The following is an 18,534-nucleotide window of genomic DNA, read 5'->3' as shown; positions in this document are numbered from 1 at the left end:
ACCTGCCGGAAGGACAACAGTCCCTGCAGCACTTCACAAATCTAGGCTTTATGGGAGTGTTGCCAGACGGAAGCCACTCCTGAGAAAAAGGCCCATGATAGCACACATGGAGTTTGCAAAAAATGCGCGTGAAAGACTCAGAGCATGAGGCAAAAGATTATATGATCTGATGAGACGAAAATTGCACTCTTTGGCCTGAATGCAAAGCACGACATCTGGCGGAATCCGAAAAGAGCTCATCCTCGAAAGTAAAATTAAAATCCCTTTTATAATCGGCCGAACTCAGCTTTGCATCCCCAAATGGCTGGCAAGGCTGATGGTCGCCACCTTGAAGCACCGTGCAGGAAACACACAAAATGATGCGGATTCGCACCCGCAGCCAGCTACCGGCGTGAGGCAAGAAGCCAGGATCCCTCTTTTGTTTCGCTCGTGACCCCCTCCTTCTCCGCAGGCACAATCGTCAACAAACACCTCCTCCTTCCACGTTGCAAAAAGTCCCAAAACCCCGACACGTCACCTCACCAGCGCACCCGAAACCACAGCGACCACTCACGACGAAAACCAGAGAGAGAAGAGAGAGAGAGAAAGAGAGAGAGAAAGAGAGAGAGAGAAAGAGAGAGAGAGAAAGAGAGAGAGAGAAGAGAGGAGAGAGAAAGAGAGAGAGAGAAAGAGAAGAGAGAAAGAGATAGAGAGAAAGAGAGAGAGAGAAAGAGAGAGAGAGAAAGAGAGAGAGAGAAAGAGAGAGAGAGAAAGAGAGAGAGAAAGAGAGAGAGAAAAGAGAGAGAAGAGAAGAGAGAAGAGAGAGAGAAAGAGGGAGAGAAGAGAGAAGAGAGAGAGAGAAAGAGAGAGAGAGAAAGAGAGAGAGAAAGAGAAAGAGAGAGAGAAGAGAGAGAGGAGAGAAAGAGAGGACAAAGAGAGAGAAGGGAGAGAAAGGAGAGAGAAAGGATGAGAAAAGGGAGAGAGAAGGGGAGAGAAAGGGAGAGAATGGGAAGAGAAAGAGAGAGGAAAGAGAGAGATGAGAGAAGACGAGAAGAGTGAGAGAGAAGAGTCGAGAGAAAAGTCAGACTTCGACTTTTGAGTCTTTTTATTATAAAAATATAAAAGTAACAATATACGTGTTTTACAATCAAATCATACTGCCAACCAAAAAAAGAAGAACCACCCAATGATCATCAAATAAGAAACATAATCAGTATCTCATAACAGTATTTTCAATTCGTTTTCTTCAACTCCACAAAAACCACCGACACACCAAGTATCAATAAAGTTTTGAAGATTTCCGGTCACGTTGGAAAAGGTAAACTCAAGTTTCAATCTTGCTGAGACCAATGCATTAAAAGACAACATGATATTGCAGTGCTCTGTCGGTTTGCCAGATAGTTTATCTTTTCTTGTTAAATAAACAGCAAGTTTCGCAGTTGCTATTAGGAAACTAAACAGTTTAGATACAGGATCTTGTTTAGGGGCAAAACAAAAGATGAAATTTCTCGAAGAAAAAGTAATATGCATTTTGTGTGCAATATAATTCAACCAATGAAACAAAGGAAATAATCGTACACAGTCTATGAATGCATGAAACAAATCTTCATTGACTGCACAGAAGGGACAACAAACAGATACAGGAGAAAAATGTCTAATAAACATGTTGGAGGGAACAATCCAGTGGGCCAAACGCCACTGGAGATCACCTGTTCTTTTGGATGTGGGCTCACTGTACATGGCTTCCCAGATAGGTTCGGAGGGGGGTCCTCCGGGTAACAATCCTTTCCATCGGGTAACTCCATTTAGCGACGGGTTCCCATTTAACAGCTTGAGGCACATCTTGTAGATGCCCTTGCTGTCCATTGTCTGGAAAAGCTTTGACCCATCGCTAACAGGGGGCAAATCGTTTTGAATGGGTTCAACAATTAATTTAGGCACTGTCGGCTCATTTGGATCTTCTTCTGTACCTCGAGTCCAAGTTAGGCCAAGTTGCCGTCCCAACTGAATCATTTTCCTCAAAATTTTTGCAATCATCCTATGGGACCAAATCCCTGTCAGGTCGGCGATTTCACTTACGGATTTCCAACCATACCCTGAGTCATGTCGGAGATGCCGCACCTTCACAATACCAGCTGCTATAAAGTGTTGGCAAAAATCTCGACTCTTTGGAATGTCGGGAAAGAGAGGGTTATAGAACAAAGGCTCGTGTGCCAGCATTTTCGTTACATATGTGTCCGCCTGACGACTCACAGAAAGGCTCTGCCAGGCATTTAAGAGGCTTTGGTAAAAAGCAGGGAGAACCGATATGTCGACATGCTGGAGGTTCATTTGAAAGAGTTCAAACCCGTACCCGAGCCTACCCGCTCGCTGCAGTACAAGGCGTGCAGGGAGCCGGCCTGGCAGATGTTCCATGTAGAGGAGACGTTGAATGGACCGCAGCCGGAAGGCCATTAGGCGGGCTTTGATGTCGACGAGGTTGTGGCCACCCTCAGCCGAGGGGCGACATATCACATCGGGTCGTAGCCAGTGGTAGCCTCCCCAGAAGAAGTCCACCAGTTTGCCCTGGAGTGCTTTGAGTAGGGCCTCCGGCGGTTGCAGGCAGATGAACTTATGCCACAACATTGTGGCAACTAAGTTGTTGATCACTAGCACACGGCCCTTGAAGGACAAATGAGGTAAAACCCTTTTCCATCGGTTCAATCTTTCTCCCACTTGCTCAATTACCCCGTCCCAATTTCTTTGAGCATACTGTGGGGAACCAAGGAATATGCCCAAGTACTTAATTCCCTCACTTCCCCACAGCAACCCTGCGGGGAGGGATGGGGGCGGCTGTGGTACAGGCTGAAGAAGGTTGCGATAAAGGGAGGGTATCCATAACGTCTTGCTCTTGTTCCAATTGATTTTTAAAGAGGAGGCAGCGTGAAACTTTGACAGGCACTCAACAACGATATCGATATCATCCTTATCTTTTACAAAGATGCAGACGTCATCCGCATAAGCACATAGGGTTAGCGGTGCACTCATGGGAGTGAGTGCTATTCCAGAAATCTTCTTTCTCAGTAGATTGAGAAGAGGCTCTAAAGAAAGAGCAAACAATAAACCAGAGACTGGGCACCCTTGCCGGACCCCTCTCCGAACCTTGATGGGGGGAGCCAGCACATTATTAATCTTAATTAAACTAAATACATCCGTGTATAGCAAGGAAATGTAGGAACGAAAGTTTGCTCCGAGGCCGCATGCCTGTAACACATGATGCATAAACTTATGGTCGATACTGTCAAATGCCTTTTCAAGATCAAGCGACATCATTCCAAAGTCTTCTTTAACACGGTTACCATCAATGAGATCTCTAATTAAAGAAATATTATCATGGATGGATCTTCCAGGAACACAGTAACTCTGTTCTGGCAGTACTAGATCACCGATAACCTTTTTTAGTCGATTAGCTAGTACTTTTGAAAAAAGCTTGTAGTCTGTGCACAGCAGGGAGATCGGTCGCCAGTTCACCAAAAGTCGGGGATCTTCAGTTTTCGGGAGCAAGCACACTACGGCTCTTCTTAGACTCAGCGGCATTATACCAGTCTGTATAGAAGTGTCCAAAACATTCAGCAACTCAGGGCCTAAAAGGTCCCAAAATGTCAGAAAGAATTCGGGAGGTAGACCGTCAATACCCGGAGCTTTCCCTGAATCCATGGCAGCAAGAGCACAGGTTAGCTCAAGGAGGGTGATTGGTAGGTCAAGCTCCAACCGTTGAGCCTCAGTTAGGGAGGGGAGGTGAGAGGTTAAATCCATCATTGTATCATTACAAACAGTCTGCTCCTCAAAAAGTTTTGTAAAGAATTCAATAATGTTTATTCTAACATCATCTTCGTTGACAACAACGTTGCCTCTTGAGTCCAAAACAGAAGAGATTAGCCGTGATGGCTTGCTTAAGGATTCTAAATGAAAGAAAGACTTGTTTGGGGTGTCTGATAACTTTACATTCTGTATTCTAAGTCTAATTAATGTTCCGGCTGCTTTCTCTTGAACTAACTCCCTTAAAAGAGCTTTCTTTACAAGCAATAACCGGTAATTGGCGTCATTGTTTTCATGAGCCAATTTATTCTCCAAATGTAGAATATCCAATTCCAACCGGGCCATTGTAATGTGCTTGTCGTTTGTGCTGTGTGATTGGAAACATTGACAAAAAACCCGAATTTGAGATTTCATGTTATCCCACCATATGCTGGATGAAGAAAAGGAAGATTTCTTTGCTACTAGACTTGCCCAGAAAACACGAAAGGCTTCCTTAAAACACGAAAGGCTTCCTTAAACATACCATCTTCTAGAAGTCTAACATTAAACTTCCAATAAGCGCTCCTACTTGCGGGTTGAGGAAAGGAAAGGTTTAGGGTTACCATATGATGGTCTGAAAACACGGAAGGAAAAATATTTGAAGAAACCGCAGTATTTTTAAAGGGTACGTTGATGTACCATCTGTCAAGCCTTGCCAAGGATACTCGACTATTGGCGCATCGACACCAGGTGTACTGGGATGTGCTTGGGTGGTGCAACCGCCAAACATCAACGAGGCCCATTGTGCTAAAAAAATTGGATAAGTGTACATGGGACTCAGGATGGGGTTCGGCAGAATTTCTGTCAACCGATGGGTCGAAGGTGCAATTGAAATCACCTCCGACACACACACAATGATCAAAATCAACTGATCTTAAGTGATTTATCATTGCGGTGAAGAAGGACTTACGCTCTACGCTATCACTTGGCGCATACACATTAAAAATAGTGTAATGGAAGTTATGGCTTACTAGTTTGAGAGAGCTAAGCCGACCATTTATTACCTCCTGAAAATGGCATGACTCACACACGAGGCCTGGCTTCAGCAAGAAGCCGATTCCAGCAGATGAAGCTGATAAATTGCTGAAATAGCATTGGCTCTTAAAAAGTTGATGCCAGTTATGTTCCACATTTGGTGTGATGTGAGTTTCTTGAAGTAAGATCACATCCACCTTTTTCCGTTGAAATATGTTTTTTACTTGGACCTGGCGGAGGTGTCTAGCACCACTACCGTTAATATTTAAGGTTGCGAGTTTTATAGTTTTCATCCTGTATTGATGAAATCAGCCTGTGGCTGGGAACACTCTACACCTGCACGTGTGATGAATTTTCTTAACCTGTGGTATTGTGACTTATTCAGGTCGAATTGTTCAGGCGTTTTAATTATGGATTTTGCAGTGTGGATGAATGCAGCCAAATCGTCAAAATGGTCTTTAATGACTATGTTACGCTGTCTGTACGTTTCGGCTAGAAACGACACGATGTGTTGGGGGGGTATCTGTGACTGAGATGCTGATGACTGTGACAGCTCAGTCACTTCCACCTCGTCCTCAGACTCTGACAGGTCTGATAATGTCCCACCTGGATCTTGGGCCTTACTTGCAGCTCTCACAAGCTCCTCTGGAGGCATCTCCTGAGATTTCGTTGGGTACTCTGGTGCACACTCACGAGCAGACTGGTGCTTACTTTCTTTATGTGTGCTTTGGCAAATGGCTGCAGATCTCTGCGTAGCCGGGGTTACGATTTCTGTTTGTGAGACAGAGCAATTTGTTTGGTCACCAGTCCGCTCAGCTACTGGAGGGGGGACCGGTGGGGCTTCGCGTTCAGGCTCAAAAATGGCCGCATTGTTCGGATCAATGTCGGCTTTATTCTCAGAGCTTGGGAAATCAGTAACATCTTCTTTACCACTTTGGCGTTCGATATTTTCGTTTGCTGTAAACGTTTTGCCCTCTTTTGCAGAGACAGTGTCTCTGCCCAAGACAGCCTTCTTTATCGCACCATCGGGGCTATTTGTTAGTGGTGCTTTCCGTTTTTTGGTCAGTATGACAAGTTCTTCATTCATGGGTTCGTCAGCAGTACTAGCATCACCAAGTGCCATCTCACTGGGTTTGGGTAGCACCGGGGCGTCGGGAAGCACGGTCGGGGCGTCGGGAAGCACAGTCGTGGCGTCGGGAAGCACAGTCGGGGCTTCGGGAAGCACGGTTGGGGCTTCGGGTAGCACGGTTGGGGCTTCAGGTGGCACGGTTGGGGCTTCGGGAAGCGTAGTCGGGACCTCGGGAAGCACAGTTGGGACATCAGGAAGCACAGTCGGGGCGTCGGGAAGCACGGTCGGGGCTTCAGGTAGCACGGTTTGAGCGCCAGGAAGCACGGTTTGAGCGTCGGGGAGCACGGTTTGAGCGTCGGGGAGCACGGTCGAGGCGTGAGGAAGCACGGTCGAGGCGTGAGGAAGCACGGTCGAGGCATGAGGAAGCACGGTCGGGGCGTTTTCTTTTTTACAGCCCACATTGGTGTGTCCCAATTTGCCGCACTTCGTACAAGATGCTTTGGGACAAAACCTTTTAACGTGTCCGAAGGCTCCACAAAGGAAGCACGTTAAGGTGCCTGACGAAGCGTACATTTGATATTGACGATCATTTACCGAAATTTTAAACGAGATGTTTAGTCCTGTATCGTCGCCGCGATCAGGAAGCACCATGAATACTTGTCTCCGGAAACTCATAACATGTTTCACTCGTTCATCCCGACATCCCAGGGGAATCATCGAGATTCGGGAAACAACAGTTCCATACCGGGTCAGAACAGCCATTAATTTATCATCTGTGATAAACGGAGCGACATTTGAAATAATAACTTTAATCGCCGGTGTGTCCATCGGGGAAACCATGACGAACTGCCCACCTTTCAATGACAGACCGGTACTAACAACATCATGCACGAACTTCTCGTCCGACACGAAAACAACAAACTTTTGGTTCATCCGCGACGCGGCGCGGACATTTTCATCGCCGATAACATTCCCTACAGCTAGGATAATGTCTTCGGTAGGAACACCTTCGGGAGGGACACACACGAAAGCATGCTTCCTTGTTAGGGTTTCAAACCCTTCCTGCCGTGCACGAACACTCGCCATAACGGCGATGTCTCACCTTTCCACCTTGACCAGGCGGAAAGGACACAAAATAAATAAAGTCGAAATGAAATAATGAATAATAAAGTTCACACGACGCGAGTAAGGTAAACAGCACCGACGGAGCAGGTAAACTGAACCGAACGGGTCTGCTCTCACCTTTGGGCTCTTCTCTCACTCTCTCTGTCTCAAGGGGGGGAAAGGGATACAGGTGGTAAAGAAGGACACGACAAAGCGCGATAGGAAAGGAAGGAATGGGGGGGGGGGGGACAACACAACACAAGCACGGAGCTACAGCACACGAACACCAGTGCACGCCATCTTGCCACGCCCAACACACGAACGGCCAGCAGGGGGCGCGAGAGAGGAGAGAGAGAGAGAGAGAGAGATGGCGAGAGAGAGAGATGGCGAGAGAGAGAGATGGCGAGAGAGAGAGATGGCGAGAGAGAGAGATGGCGAGAGAGAGAGAGAGATGGCGAGAGAGAGAGAGATGGCGAGAGAGAGAGAGATGGCGAGAGAGAGAGAGATGGCGAGAGAGAGAGAGATGGCGAGAGAGAGAGAGATGGCGAGAGAGAGAGAGATGGCGAGAGAGAGAGAGAGATGGCGAGAGAGAGAGAGATGGCGAGAGAGAGAGAGATGGCGAGAGAGAGAGAGATGGCGAGAGAGAGAGAGATGGCGAGAGAGAGAGAGAGATGGCGAGAGAGAGAGAGAGATGGCGAGAGAGAGAGAGAGAGATGGCGAGAGAGAGAGAGATGGCGAGAGAGAGAGAGATGGCGAGAGAGAGAGAGATGGTGAGAGAGAGAGATGGCGAGAGAGAGAGATGGCGAGAGAGAGATGGCGAGAGAGAGATGCCGAGAGAGAGATGGCGAGAGAGAGAGAGATGGCGAGAGAGAGAGAGAGATGGCGAGAGAGAGAGAGAGAGATGGCGAGAGAGAGAGAGATGGCGAGAGAGAGAGAGATGGCGAGAGAGAGAGAGATGGCGAGAGAGAGAGAGATGGCGAGAGAGAGAGAGATGGTGAGAGAGAGAGATGGCGAGAGAGAGAGATGGCGAGAGAGAGATGGCGAGAGAGAGATGCCGAGAGAGAGATGGCGAGAGAGAGATGGCGAGAGAGAGATGGCGAGAGAGAGATGGCGAGAGAGAGATGGCGAGAGAGAGATGGCGAGAGAGAGATGGCGAGAGAGAGATGGCGAGAGAGAGATGGCGAGAGAGAGATGGCGAGAGAGAGATGGCGAGAGAGAGATGGCGAGAGAGAGATGGCGAGAGAGAGATGGCGAGAGAGAGATGGCGAGAGAGAGATGGCGAGAGAGATGGCGAGAGAGAGATGGCGAGAGAGAGATGGCGAGAGAGAGATGGCGAGAGAGAGATGGACAGATGGCGAGAGAGAGATGGCGAGAGAGAGATGGCGAGAGAGAGATGGCGAGAGAGAGGGGCGAGGTAGAGAGAGAGGGGCGAGGTAGAGAGAGGGGCGAGGTAGAGAGAGGGGCGAGGTAGAGAGAGGGGTGAGGGAGAGAGAGGGCGAGAGGGAAAGAAAGAGAGGGGCAAGAGAGAGAAAGATAGGGGGAGAGAGGAGGTGCAAGAGTGGGGAGGTGGGGAGGGGGGTGGAGAAGGGGAAGAGAAGGGAAGAGGAGGGAGGGATGAGAGGGGAAGAGAGGGGAAGAGAGGGGAAGAGAGGGGAAGAGAGGGGAAGAGAGGGGAAGAGAGGGGAAGAGAGGGGAAGAGAGGGGAAGAGAGGGGAAGAGAAGGGAAAAGAAGGGAAAAGAAGGGAAGAGAAGGGAAGAGAAGGGAAGAGAAGGGAAGAGAGTAGAAGATGGGGGAAGAGGAGGGAAGAGAAGGGAAGAGGAGGGAAGAGAAGGGAAGAGGATGGAAGAGAAGGGAAGAGGGTGGAAGAGAAGGGAAGAGGTGATAAAAGGGGAGAAGGGGAGGGGAGTGGCAGGGAGGAGAGGGGTAGGGACGGAGGGGGAAGTAGAGGGTGAGGAAGAGACAGCAGGGAGGGGGAGGCAGAGAGAGGGAATGGGACATTTTACATTTCGTTCCACCTCTGCGACGTTGTTTGTTACCAGAGTTTGTTCCATAGGATTAGATTGCCTCTGCTAGACTGAACAGTTTACGTTTTGTATCCCACTGATAGGTTGGATCTACATCCGGGCCTTAATGAAAATATCATTTTCCACCAGGCTTTGTCCACCAACCCAACTCATCCGCCAAGCTTTGTCTTAATCCTGGTAAACATCGTTTCTTTATAACGTCTATCATAATTAGATTTTTTTATTTTTTATTTTTTTTGAATACAGAATCACGGCTCATGAAAGAGCTAACATTTATCACACAAACAAATCAAACAGACAAACAAAGTATATAAAAAGGGGAGCGGTAGACAAGATGGGGAGGGAAGGGGAAGCACACAAACACAACATTTGAGAGTAGGGACATCGGGAGATGTGTGGGAGGGAGAGGGCTTGGGGGGAAGAGGCGTGGGAAAGGGGGGGGGGGGGGATAAGTATAAAACAAGGACACCAAGGACTTCCAGGAAAGAAGTTGGTATTTCAAAAAAGTGGGTTTTGGGGTGAAATTAGCGGGGGTAGAAAGATCAAGGTTTTGGATGGGGGAAGATAAGAGATGGTGGTGAACAGCTGTTTTAAAGACCTGGAAGGAGGAGTGGGATTGAAGAGTGTGAGGGAGTTTGTTCCAGAGGCAGGAGAAAAGAGGAATGAAGGCGTGAAGGTGAGCAGAGTCTTGATTTTGGCAGTTTAACCATAAGAGGGTTGCAGGCAGATCTTGTGTGACCTGCAGGAATATTTTGGGGACAGAGCCCAGAGAGAACTGGCGGTGCAAGGCCGGAGAGGAGTCGGTGGAAGACGGAAAGACCACCAACCTGCCTGCCAGTAAGTGAAAGGCCCTCGGAGATAGCTTCATCGAGGGAGATTCCAATGATTCTGAACGCTTTGGTTTCAACAGCGTGAAGACGAGCTAGGTGTGAGGCAGGAGCACCAGCCCAGAGGGGAAAGCAGTATTCCATCAAGCTGCGGATGAGAGCTTTGTATGTGGTGAGAAGCTCAGGTGTGCCAAGGAAGGACTTCGCATGACAGAGGATGCCCAGTCAGTGACGCTTTGGAGGCCAGCTTGGAAATGTGGTTTTCCCAGGAAAGATAAAAAGAGAGAAAGAGAAAGAGAAAGAGAAAGAGAAAGAGAAAGTGAAAGAGAAAGCGAAAGATAAAGCGAAAGATAAAGCGAAAGAGAAAGAAAAAGAGACAGAGACAGACAGAGACGGCGAGAGAGAGACGGCGAGAGAGAGACGGCGAGAGAGAGACGGCGAGAGAGAGACGGCGAGAGAGAGACGGCGAGAGAGAGACGGCGGGAGAGAGACGGCGGGAGAGAGACGGCGGGAGAGAGATGGCGGGAGAGAGATGGCGGGAGAGAGAGATGGCGAGAGAGAGAGAGAGATGGCGAGAGAGAGAGAGAGATGGCGAGAGAGAGAGAGAGATGGCGAGAGAGAGAGAGAGATGGCGAGAGAGAGAGAGAGATGGCGAGAGAGAGAGAGAGATGGCGAGAGAGAGAGAGAGATGGCGAGAGAGAGAGAGAGATGGCGAGAGAGAGAGAGATGGCGAGAGAGAGAGAGAGAGATGGCGAGAGAGAGAGAGATGGCGAGAGAGAGAGAGAGATGGCGAGAGAGAGAGATGGCGAGAGAGAGAGATGGTGAGAGAGAGAGAGAGATGGCGAGAGAGAGAGAGAGATGGCGAGAGAGAGAGAGAGATGGCGAGAGAGAGAGAGAGATGGCGAGAGAGAGAGAGAGATGGCGAGAGAGAGAGAGAGATGGCGAGAGAGAGAGAGAGAGATGGCGAGAGAGAGAGAGAGAGATGGCGAGAGAGAGAGAGATGGCGAGAGAGAGAGAGAGATGGCGAGAGAGAGAGAGAGAGATGGCGAGAGAGAGAGAGAGAGATGGCGAGAGAGAGAGAGATGGCGAGAGAGAGAGAGAGATGGCGAGAGAGAGAGAGAGATGGCGAGAGAGAGAGAGAGATGGCGAGAGAGAGAGAGAGATGGCGAGAGAGAGAGAGAGATGGCGAGAGAGAGAGAGAGATGGCGAGAGAGAGAGAGAGATGGCGAGAAAGAGAGAGAGAGATGGCGAGAGAGAGAGAGAGAGATGGCGAGAGAGAGAGAGAGAGAGATGGCGAGAGAGAGAGAGAGAGATGGCGAGAGAGAGAGATGGCGAGAGAGAGAGAGAGATGGCGAGAGAGAGAGAGAGAGATGGCGGGAGAGAGAGAGATGGCGAGAGAGAGAGAGATGGCGAGAGAGAGAGAGAGATGGCGAGAGAGAGAGAGAGAGAGAGAGAGAGAGAGAGATGGCGAGAGAGAGAGATGGCGAGAGAGAGAGATGGCGAGAGAGAGAGAGAGATGGCGAGAGAGAGAGAGAGATGGCGAGAGAGAGAGAGATGGCGAGAGAGAGAGAGAGATGGCGAGAGAGAGAGATGGCGAGAGAGAGAGAGAGATGGCGAGAGAGAGAGAGAGATGGCGAGAGAGAGAGAGAGATGGCGAGAGAGAGAGAGAGATGGCGAGAGAGAGAGAGATGGCGAGAGAGAGAGAGATGGCGAGAGAGAGAGATGGCCAGAGAGAGAGATGGCGAGAGAGAGAGAGAGATGGCGAGAGAGAGAGAGAGATGGCGAGAGAGAGAGAGAGATGGCGAGAGAGAGAGAGAGAGATGGCGAGAGAGAGAGAGAGAGATGGCGAGAGAGAGAGAGAGATGGCGAGAGAGAGAGAGATGGCGAGAGAGAGAGAGAGAGATGGCGAGAGAGAGAGAGATGGCGAGAGAGAGAGAGAGATGGCGAGAGAGAGAGAGAGATGGCGAGAGAGAGAGAGATGGCGAGAGAGAGAGAGAGAGAGATGGCGAGAGAGAGAGAGAGAGAGAGAGAGAGATGGCGAGAGAGAGAGAGAGAGAGAGAGAGAGAGATGGCGAGAGAGAGAGAGATGGCGAGAGAGAGAGAGAGATGGCGAGAGAGAGAGAGATGGCGAGAGAGAGAGAGAGATGGCGAGAGAGAGAGAGATGGCGAGAGAGAGAGATGGCGAGAGAGAGAGAGAGATGGCGAGAGAGAGAGAGATGGCGAGAGAGAGAGAGATGGCGAGAGAGAGAGAGATGGCGAGAGAGAGAGAGATGGCGAGAGAGAGAGAGATGGCGAGAGAGAGAGAGAGAGATGGCGAGAGAGAGAGAGAGAGATGGCGAGAGAGAGAGAGATGGCGAGAGAGAGAGAGATGGCGAGAGAGAGAGAGATGGCGAGAGAGAGAGAGATGGCGAGAGAGAGAGAGATGGCGAGAGAGAGAGAGATGGCGAGAGAGAGAGAGATGGCGAGAGAGAGAGAGATGGCGAGAGAGAGAGAGATGGCGAGAGAGAGAGAGATGGCGAGAGAGGGAGAGATGGCGAGAGAGGGAGAGATGGCGAGAGAGGGATAGATGGAGATGGTGAGAGAGAGAGATGGCGAGAGAGAGAGATGGCGAGAGAGAGAGAGAGAGATGGCGAGAGAGAGAGAGAGATGGCGAGAGAGAGAGAGAGAGATGGCGAGAGAGAGAGATGGCGAGAGAGAGATGGCGAGAGAGAGATGGCGAGAGAGAGATGGCGAGAGAGAGATGGCGAGAGAGAGATGGCGAGAGAGAGATGGCGAGAGAGAGATGGCGAGAGAGAGATGGCGAGAGAGAGATGGCGAGAGAGAGATGGCGTGAGAGAGATGGCGAGAGAGAGATGGCGAGAGAGAGATGGCGAGAGAGAGATGGCGAGAGAGAGATGGCGAGAGAGAGATGGCGAGAGAGAGATGGCGAGAGAGAGATGGCGAGAGAGAGATGGCGAGAGAGAGATGGCGAGAGAGAGATGGCGAGAGAGAGATGGCGAGAGAGAGATGGCGAGAGAGATGGCGAGAGAGAGATGGCGAGAGAGAGATGGCGAGAGAGAGATGGCGAGAGAGAGATGGCGAGAGAGAGATGGCGAGAGAGAGATGGCGAGAGAGAGATGGCGAGAGAGAGATGGCAAGAGAGAGATGGCGAGAGAGAGGGGCGAGGTAGAGAGAGGGGCGAGGTAGAGAGCGGGGCGAGGTAGAGAGAGGGGCGAGGTAGAGAGAGGGGCGAGGTAGAGAGAGGGGCGAGGTAGAGAGAGGGGCGAGGTAGAGAGAGGGGTGAGGGAGAGAGAGGGCGAGAGGGAAAGAAAGAGAGGGGCAAGAGAGAGAAAGATAGGGGGAGAGAGGAGGTGCAAGAGTGGGGAGGTGGGGAGGGGGGTGGAGAAGGGGAAGAGAAGGGAAGAGGAGGGAGGGATGAGAGGGGAAGAGAAGGGATGAGAGGGGAAGAGAGGGGAAGAGAGGGGAAGAGAGGGGAAGAGAGGGGAAGAGAGGGGAAGAGAGGGGAAGAGAGGGGAAGAGAGGGGAAGAGAGGGGAAGAGAGGGGAAGAGAGGGGAAGAGAAGGGAAGAGAAGGGAAAAGAAGGGAAAAGAAGGGAAGAGAAGGGAAGAGAAGGGAAGAGAAGGGAAGAGAGTAGAAGATGGGGGAAGAGGAGGGAAGAGAAGGGAAGAGGGAAGAGAAGGGAAGAGGATGGAAGAGAAGGGAAGAGGGTGGAAGAGAAGGGAAGAGGTGATAAAAGGGGAGAAGGGGAGGGGAGTGGCAGGGAGGAGAGGGGTAGGGACGGAGGGGGAAGTAGAGGGTGAGGAAGAGACAGCAGGGAGGGGGAGGCAGAGAGAGGGAATGGGACATTTTACATTTCGTTCCACCTCTGCGACGTTGTTTGTTACCAGAGTTTGTTCCATAGGATTAGATTGCCTCTGCTAGACTGAACAGTTTACGTTTTGTATCCCACTGATAGGTTGGATCTACATCCGGGCCTTAATGAAAATATCATTTTCCACCAGGCTTTGTCCACCAACCCAACTCATCCGCCAAGCTTTGTCTTAATCCTGGTAAACATCGTTTCTTTATAACGTCTATCATAATTAGATTTTTTTATTTTTTATTTTTTTTGAATACAGAATCACGGCTCATGAAAGAGCTAACATTTATCACACAAACAAATCAAACAGACAAAGTATATAAAAAGGGGAGCGGTAGACAAGATGGGGAGAGAAGGGGAAGCACACAAACACAACATTTGAGAGTAGGGACATCGGGAGATGTGTGGGAGGGAGGGGGCTTGGGGGGAAGAGGCGTGGGAAAGGGGGGGGGGGGATAAGTATAAAACAAGGACACCAAGGACTTCCAGGAAAGAAGTTGGTATTTCAAAAAAGTGGGTTTTGGGGTGAAATTAGCGGGGGTAGAAAGATCAAGGTTTTGGATGGGGGAAGATAAGAGATGGTGGTGAACAGCTGTTTTAAAGACCTGGAAGGAGGAGTGGGATTGAAGAGTGTGAGGGAGTTTGTTCCAGAGGCAGGAGAAAAGAGGAATGAAGGCGTGAAGGTGAGCAGAGTCTTGATTTTGGCAGTTTAACCATAAGAGGGTTGCAGGCAGATCTTGTGTGACCTGCAGGAATATTTTGGGGACAGAGCCCAGAGAGAACTGGGGGAGCAAGGCCGGAGAGGAGTCGGTGGAAGACGGAAAGACCACCAACCTGCCTGCCAGTAAGTGAAAGGCCCTCGGAGATAGCTTCATCGAGGGAGATTCCAATGATTCTGAACGCTTTGGTTTCAACAGCGTGAAGACGAGCTAGGTGTGAGGCAGGAGCACCAGCCCAGAGGGGAAAGCAGTATTCCATCAAGCTGCGGATGAGAGCTTTGTATGTGGTGAGAAGCTCAGGTGTGCCAAGGAAGGACTTCGCATGACAGAGGATGCCCAGTCAGTGACGCTTTGGAGGCCAGCTTGGAAATGTGGTTTTCCCAGGAAAGATAAAAAGAGAGAAAGAGAAAGAGAAAGAGAAAGTGAAAGCGAAAGAGAAAGAAAAAGAGACAGAGACAGACAGAGACAGACAGAGACAGCGAGAAAGAGACGGCGAGAGAGAGACGGCGAGAGAGAGACGGCGAGAGAGAGACGGCGAGAGAGAGACGGCGAGAGAGAGAGACGGCGAGAGAGAGAGACGGCGAGAGAGAGAGACGGCGAGAGAGAGAGACGGCGAGAGAGAGAGACGGCGAGAGAGAGAGACGGCGAGAGAGAGAGACGGCGAGAGAGAGAGACGGCGAGAGAGAGACGGCGAGAGAGAGACGGCGAGAGAGAGACGGCGAGAGAGAGACGGCGAGAGAGAGACGGCGAGAGAGAGACGGCGTGAGAGAGACGGCGTGAGAGAGACGGCGTGAGAGAGACGGCGTGAGAGAGAGACGGCGAGAGAGAGAGACGGCGAGAGGGAGATGGCGAGAGAGAGATGGCGAGAGAGAGATGGCGAGAGAGAGATGGCGAGAGAGAGAGAAAGAGAAAGAGAAAGAGACCGAGACAGAGAAAGAGAGATGGCGAGGTAGAGAGAAAGAGAAAGAGAAAGTGAAAGCGAAAGAGAAAGAAAAAGAGACAGAGACAGACAGAGACAGACAGAGACAGCGAGAAAGAGACGGCGAGAGAGAGACGGCGAGAGAGAGACGGCGAGAGAGAGACGGCGAGAGAGAGACGGCGAGAGAGAGAGACGGCGAGAGAGAGAGACGGCGAGAGAGAGAGACGGCGAGAGAGAGAGACGGCGAGAGAGAGAGACGGCGAGAGAGAGAGACGGCGAGAGAGAGAGACGGCGAGAGAGAGACGGCGAGAGAGAGACGGCGAGAGAGAGACGGCGAGAGAGAGACGGCGAGAGAGAGACGGCGAGAGAGAGACGGCGAGAGAGAGACGGCGAGAGAGAGACGGCGAGTGAGAGACGGCGTGAGAGAGACGGCGTGAGAGAGACGGCGTGAGAGAGAGACGGCGAGAGAGAGAGACGGCGAGAGGGAGATGGCGAGAGAGAGATGGCGAGAGAGAGATGGCGAGAGAGAGATGGCGAGAGAGAGAGAAAGAGAAAGAGAAAGAGACCGAGACAGAGAAAGAGAGATGGCGAGGTAGAGAGAAAGAGAAAGAGAAAGAGAAAGAGATGGCGAGATAGAGAAAAAGAGAAAGAGAAAGAGAAATGGCGAGAGAGAGAGAGAAAGAGAAACAGAGACAGAGAAACAGAGACAGAGAGAGAGACAGAGACTGAGACAGAGAGAGGGAGGGGAACGGGAGAAAGAGGGAGAGATAGAGGAGGTGGGAGAGATAGAGGAGGTGGGAGAGACAGAGGGGCGTGAGAGCCAGAGGGGGCGTGAGAGCCAGAGGGGGCGTGAGAGCCAGAGGGGGCGGGAGAGACGGAGGGGGCGTGAGAGCCAGAGGGGGCGGGAGAGACGGAGGGGGCGTGAGAGACAGAGGGGCGTGAGAGACAGAGGGGCGTGAGAGACAGAGGGGCGTGAGAGACAGAGGGGCGTGAGAGACAGAGGGGGCGTGAGAGACAGAGGGGGCGTGAGAGACAGAGGGGCGTGAGAGACAGAGGGGGCGTGAGAGACAGAGGGGGCGTGAGAGACAGAGGGGGCGTGAGAGACAGAGGGGCATGAGAGACAGAGGGGGCGTGAGAGACAGAGGGGCGTGAGAGACAGAGGGGCGTGAGAGACAGAGGGGGCGTGAGAGACAGAGGGGGCGTGAGAGACAGAGGGGGCGTGAGAGACAGAGGGGGCGTGAGAGACAGAGGGGGCGTGAGAGACAGAGGGGGCGTGAGAGACAGAGGGGGCGTGAGAGACAGAGGGGGCGTGAGAGACAGAGGGGGCGTGAGAGACAGAGGGGGCGTGAGAGACAGAGGGGGCGTGAGAGACAGAGGGGGTGTGGGAGACAGAGGGGGTGTGAGAGACAGAGGGGGTGTGAGAGAGAGACGGGGTGTGAGAGACGGAGGGGATGTGAGAGACGGAGGGGGTGTGAGAGACGGAGGGGGTGTGAGAGACGGAGGGGGTGTGAGAGACGGAGGGGGTGTGAGAGACGGAGGGGGTGGGAGAGACGGAGGGGGTGGGAGAGACGGAGGGGGTGGGAGAGACGGAGGGGGTGGGAGAGACGGAGGGGGTGGGAGAGACGGAGGGGGTGGGAGAGACGGAGGGGGTGGGAGAGACGGGGGGGGTGGGAGAGACGGAGGGGGTGGGAGAGAGGGAGAGGGCAGGAAAGACAGTGGGAAATGGGGAATATATAGAGGGGAGAGAGAAAGTGAAGGGAAGAGAGAAAAAAAGAAAGAGGGGAAGAGAAGAAGAGAGAAATTAATCCATCCTCATCCATCTTACCCCACGATGAAGCAACATATCGCGAAACTGATTTGCACGAGCCTCCAGAGGCAGGGCAGCTCTCTCCCTTGCTGCAACCATCTCTGTCTCACTCGCCTCTTTATCTGCTTCAGACTCAGTGTCGTCCTTCCTGCACCATACACAAAGCACCAAGGACGAAAATTAAAATCTGATCAAAGGTGCCGTGAACTTGCCCATTTTTTTCCTGAAACTCATGTTGTCCACTGCCAGTGACAGGAAAAGCATTGTTAACGAGAACGGCACTTGGTGGAGCACATACCTGCCAGATTGAACAGATTAAGCTTTGTATCCCACTGATAGGCCATAGGCCGCATTCTGCATCCGGACCTGAACCAAAATCGAATCAGTTTCTTCTTGTGACATACCCAACTCATCCACCAAGATGTATCACAATCCTTCCACAACATTTTGACATATTAGACTATATATGATTTTGGCCCCATCTTTCAATTGCGAAGAATCACTTAAAAAGAAAAACAATTCTCGTATCCAGATCCAGATCTTCGCCAAAATCGAAGCAATTGGTTCTCAACACACCCAACCTGTTCAACCAAGTTTTGTCCGAAATCATCCATAACTTTTTGAGATATCATACTATATATCATTTTTGGTGCTCTCAATGGTGAACAATCACATTTAAAAAATTGGCAGTTGCAGGATCCAGACATTCACCAAAATGTAATAAATTTTCCTCATCATACAGCCAATCTGTCCACCAAATTTCATCCGAAACTGTCCACAACAACAACAACACAACAGGCATTTTAAGGCCATTTTCCCTGCTAGAGCGGGTGTTAGCCTTGCGGTCCCCATGACAATCTTCTCCATTTTGCCCTATTTTCTGCATCTCTCCTTGTTAACCCCCTTGCCCGCATTTCTTCTTCCACCATCTTCAGCCAAGTCTTTCTCGGTCTTCCCCGTCCTCTACTTCCTTCTACATTAACTTCCATCACTCTTCTCAACCAGTCACTTTCATCCTTCCTCAACCATGACCAAACCATCTCAACCTGTTCCTCTTCACAGCATCCATCACAGGCTCTATTCCCATCATCTTTCGCAATTCATCATTTGTCTTCCTCTCTCTCAACGATACTCCGCACATCCGTCGAACCATTCGCATTTCCACCCTTTCCAGCCTTCGTTGCTGCTCTACGTTCATTACCCATGTCTCGCTCCCATAAATCATAACACTTCTCACACATGCAGCATACACCTCCACAACGTTTTGAGATATTCTGTTCACAGGCAAACGAACAAAGACAGACAAACAGACAGGGGTGAAAACATAACCTCCATCCACCTCAGGGGGTGGAGGTAGTAACCAGGCTTGATCCCACAATGAACACGACATGAAGAAAAAAAAAATACTTCCAAT

The 18,534-nt window shown here is 50.8% G+C and overlaps 2 protein-coding genes across 10 annotated transcripts in view; one reads left to right on the top strand and one right to left on the bottom strand.

The window, feature by feature from the left end:
* The window catches only part of LOC144891325 (transcription elongation regulator 1-like), a 573,096-nt gene that overhangs the window by 190,289 nt on the left and 364,273 nt on the right, over positions 1–18,534 (top strand). The gene's annotated exons all lie outside the window — the stretch shown is intronic.
* Positions 1–18,534, bottom strand: part of LOC137423444 (uncharacterized) — a 146,360-nt gene that overhangs the window by 87,804 nt on the left and 40,022 nt on the right. Inside the window, 1 exon segment of the mRNA XM_078774192.1 lies at positions 17,139–17,268. Coding sequence (XP_078630318.1) covers positions 17,139–17,268 — 130 coding nt within the window.

The sequence above is a fragment of the Myxine glutinosa genome, chromosome 3, assembly GCF_964187855.1.
Source record: "Myxine glutinosa chromosome 3, kmMyxGlut1.1, whole genome shotgun sequence".
NCBI classification, from domain to species: domain Eukaryota; kingdom Metazoa; phylum Chordata; class Myxini; order Myxiniformes; family Myxinidae; genus Myxine; species Myxine glutinosa.
Note: the sequence above shows the minus strand (reverse complement) of the source record. Positions and strands in the feature narration are given on the sequence as shown.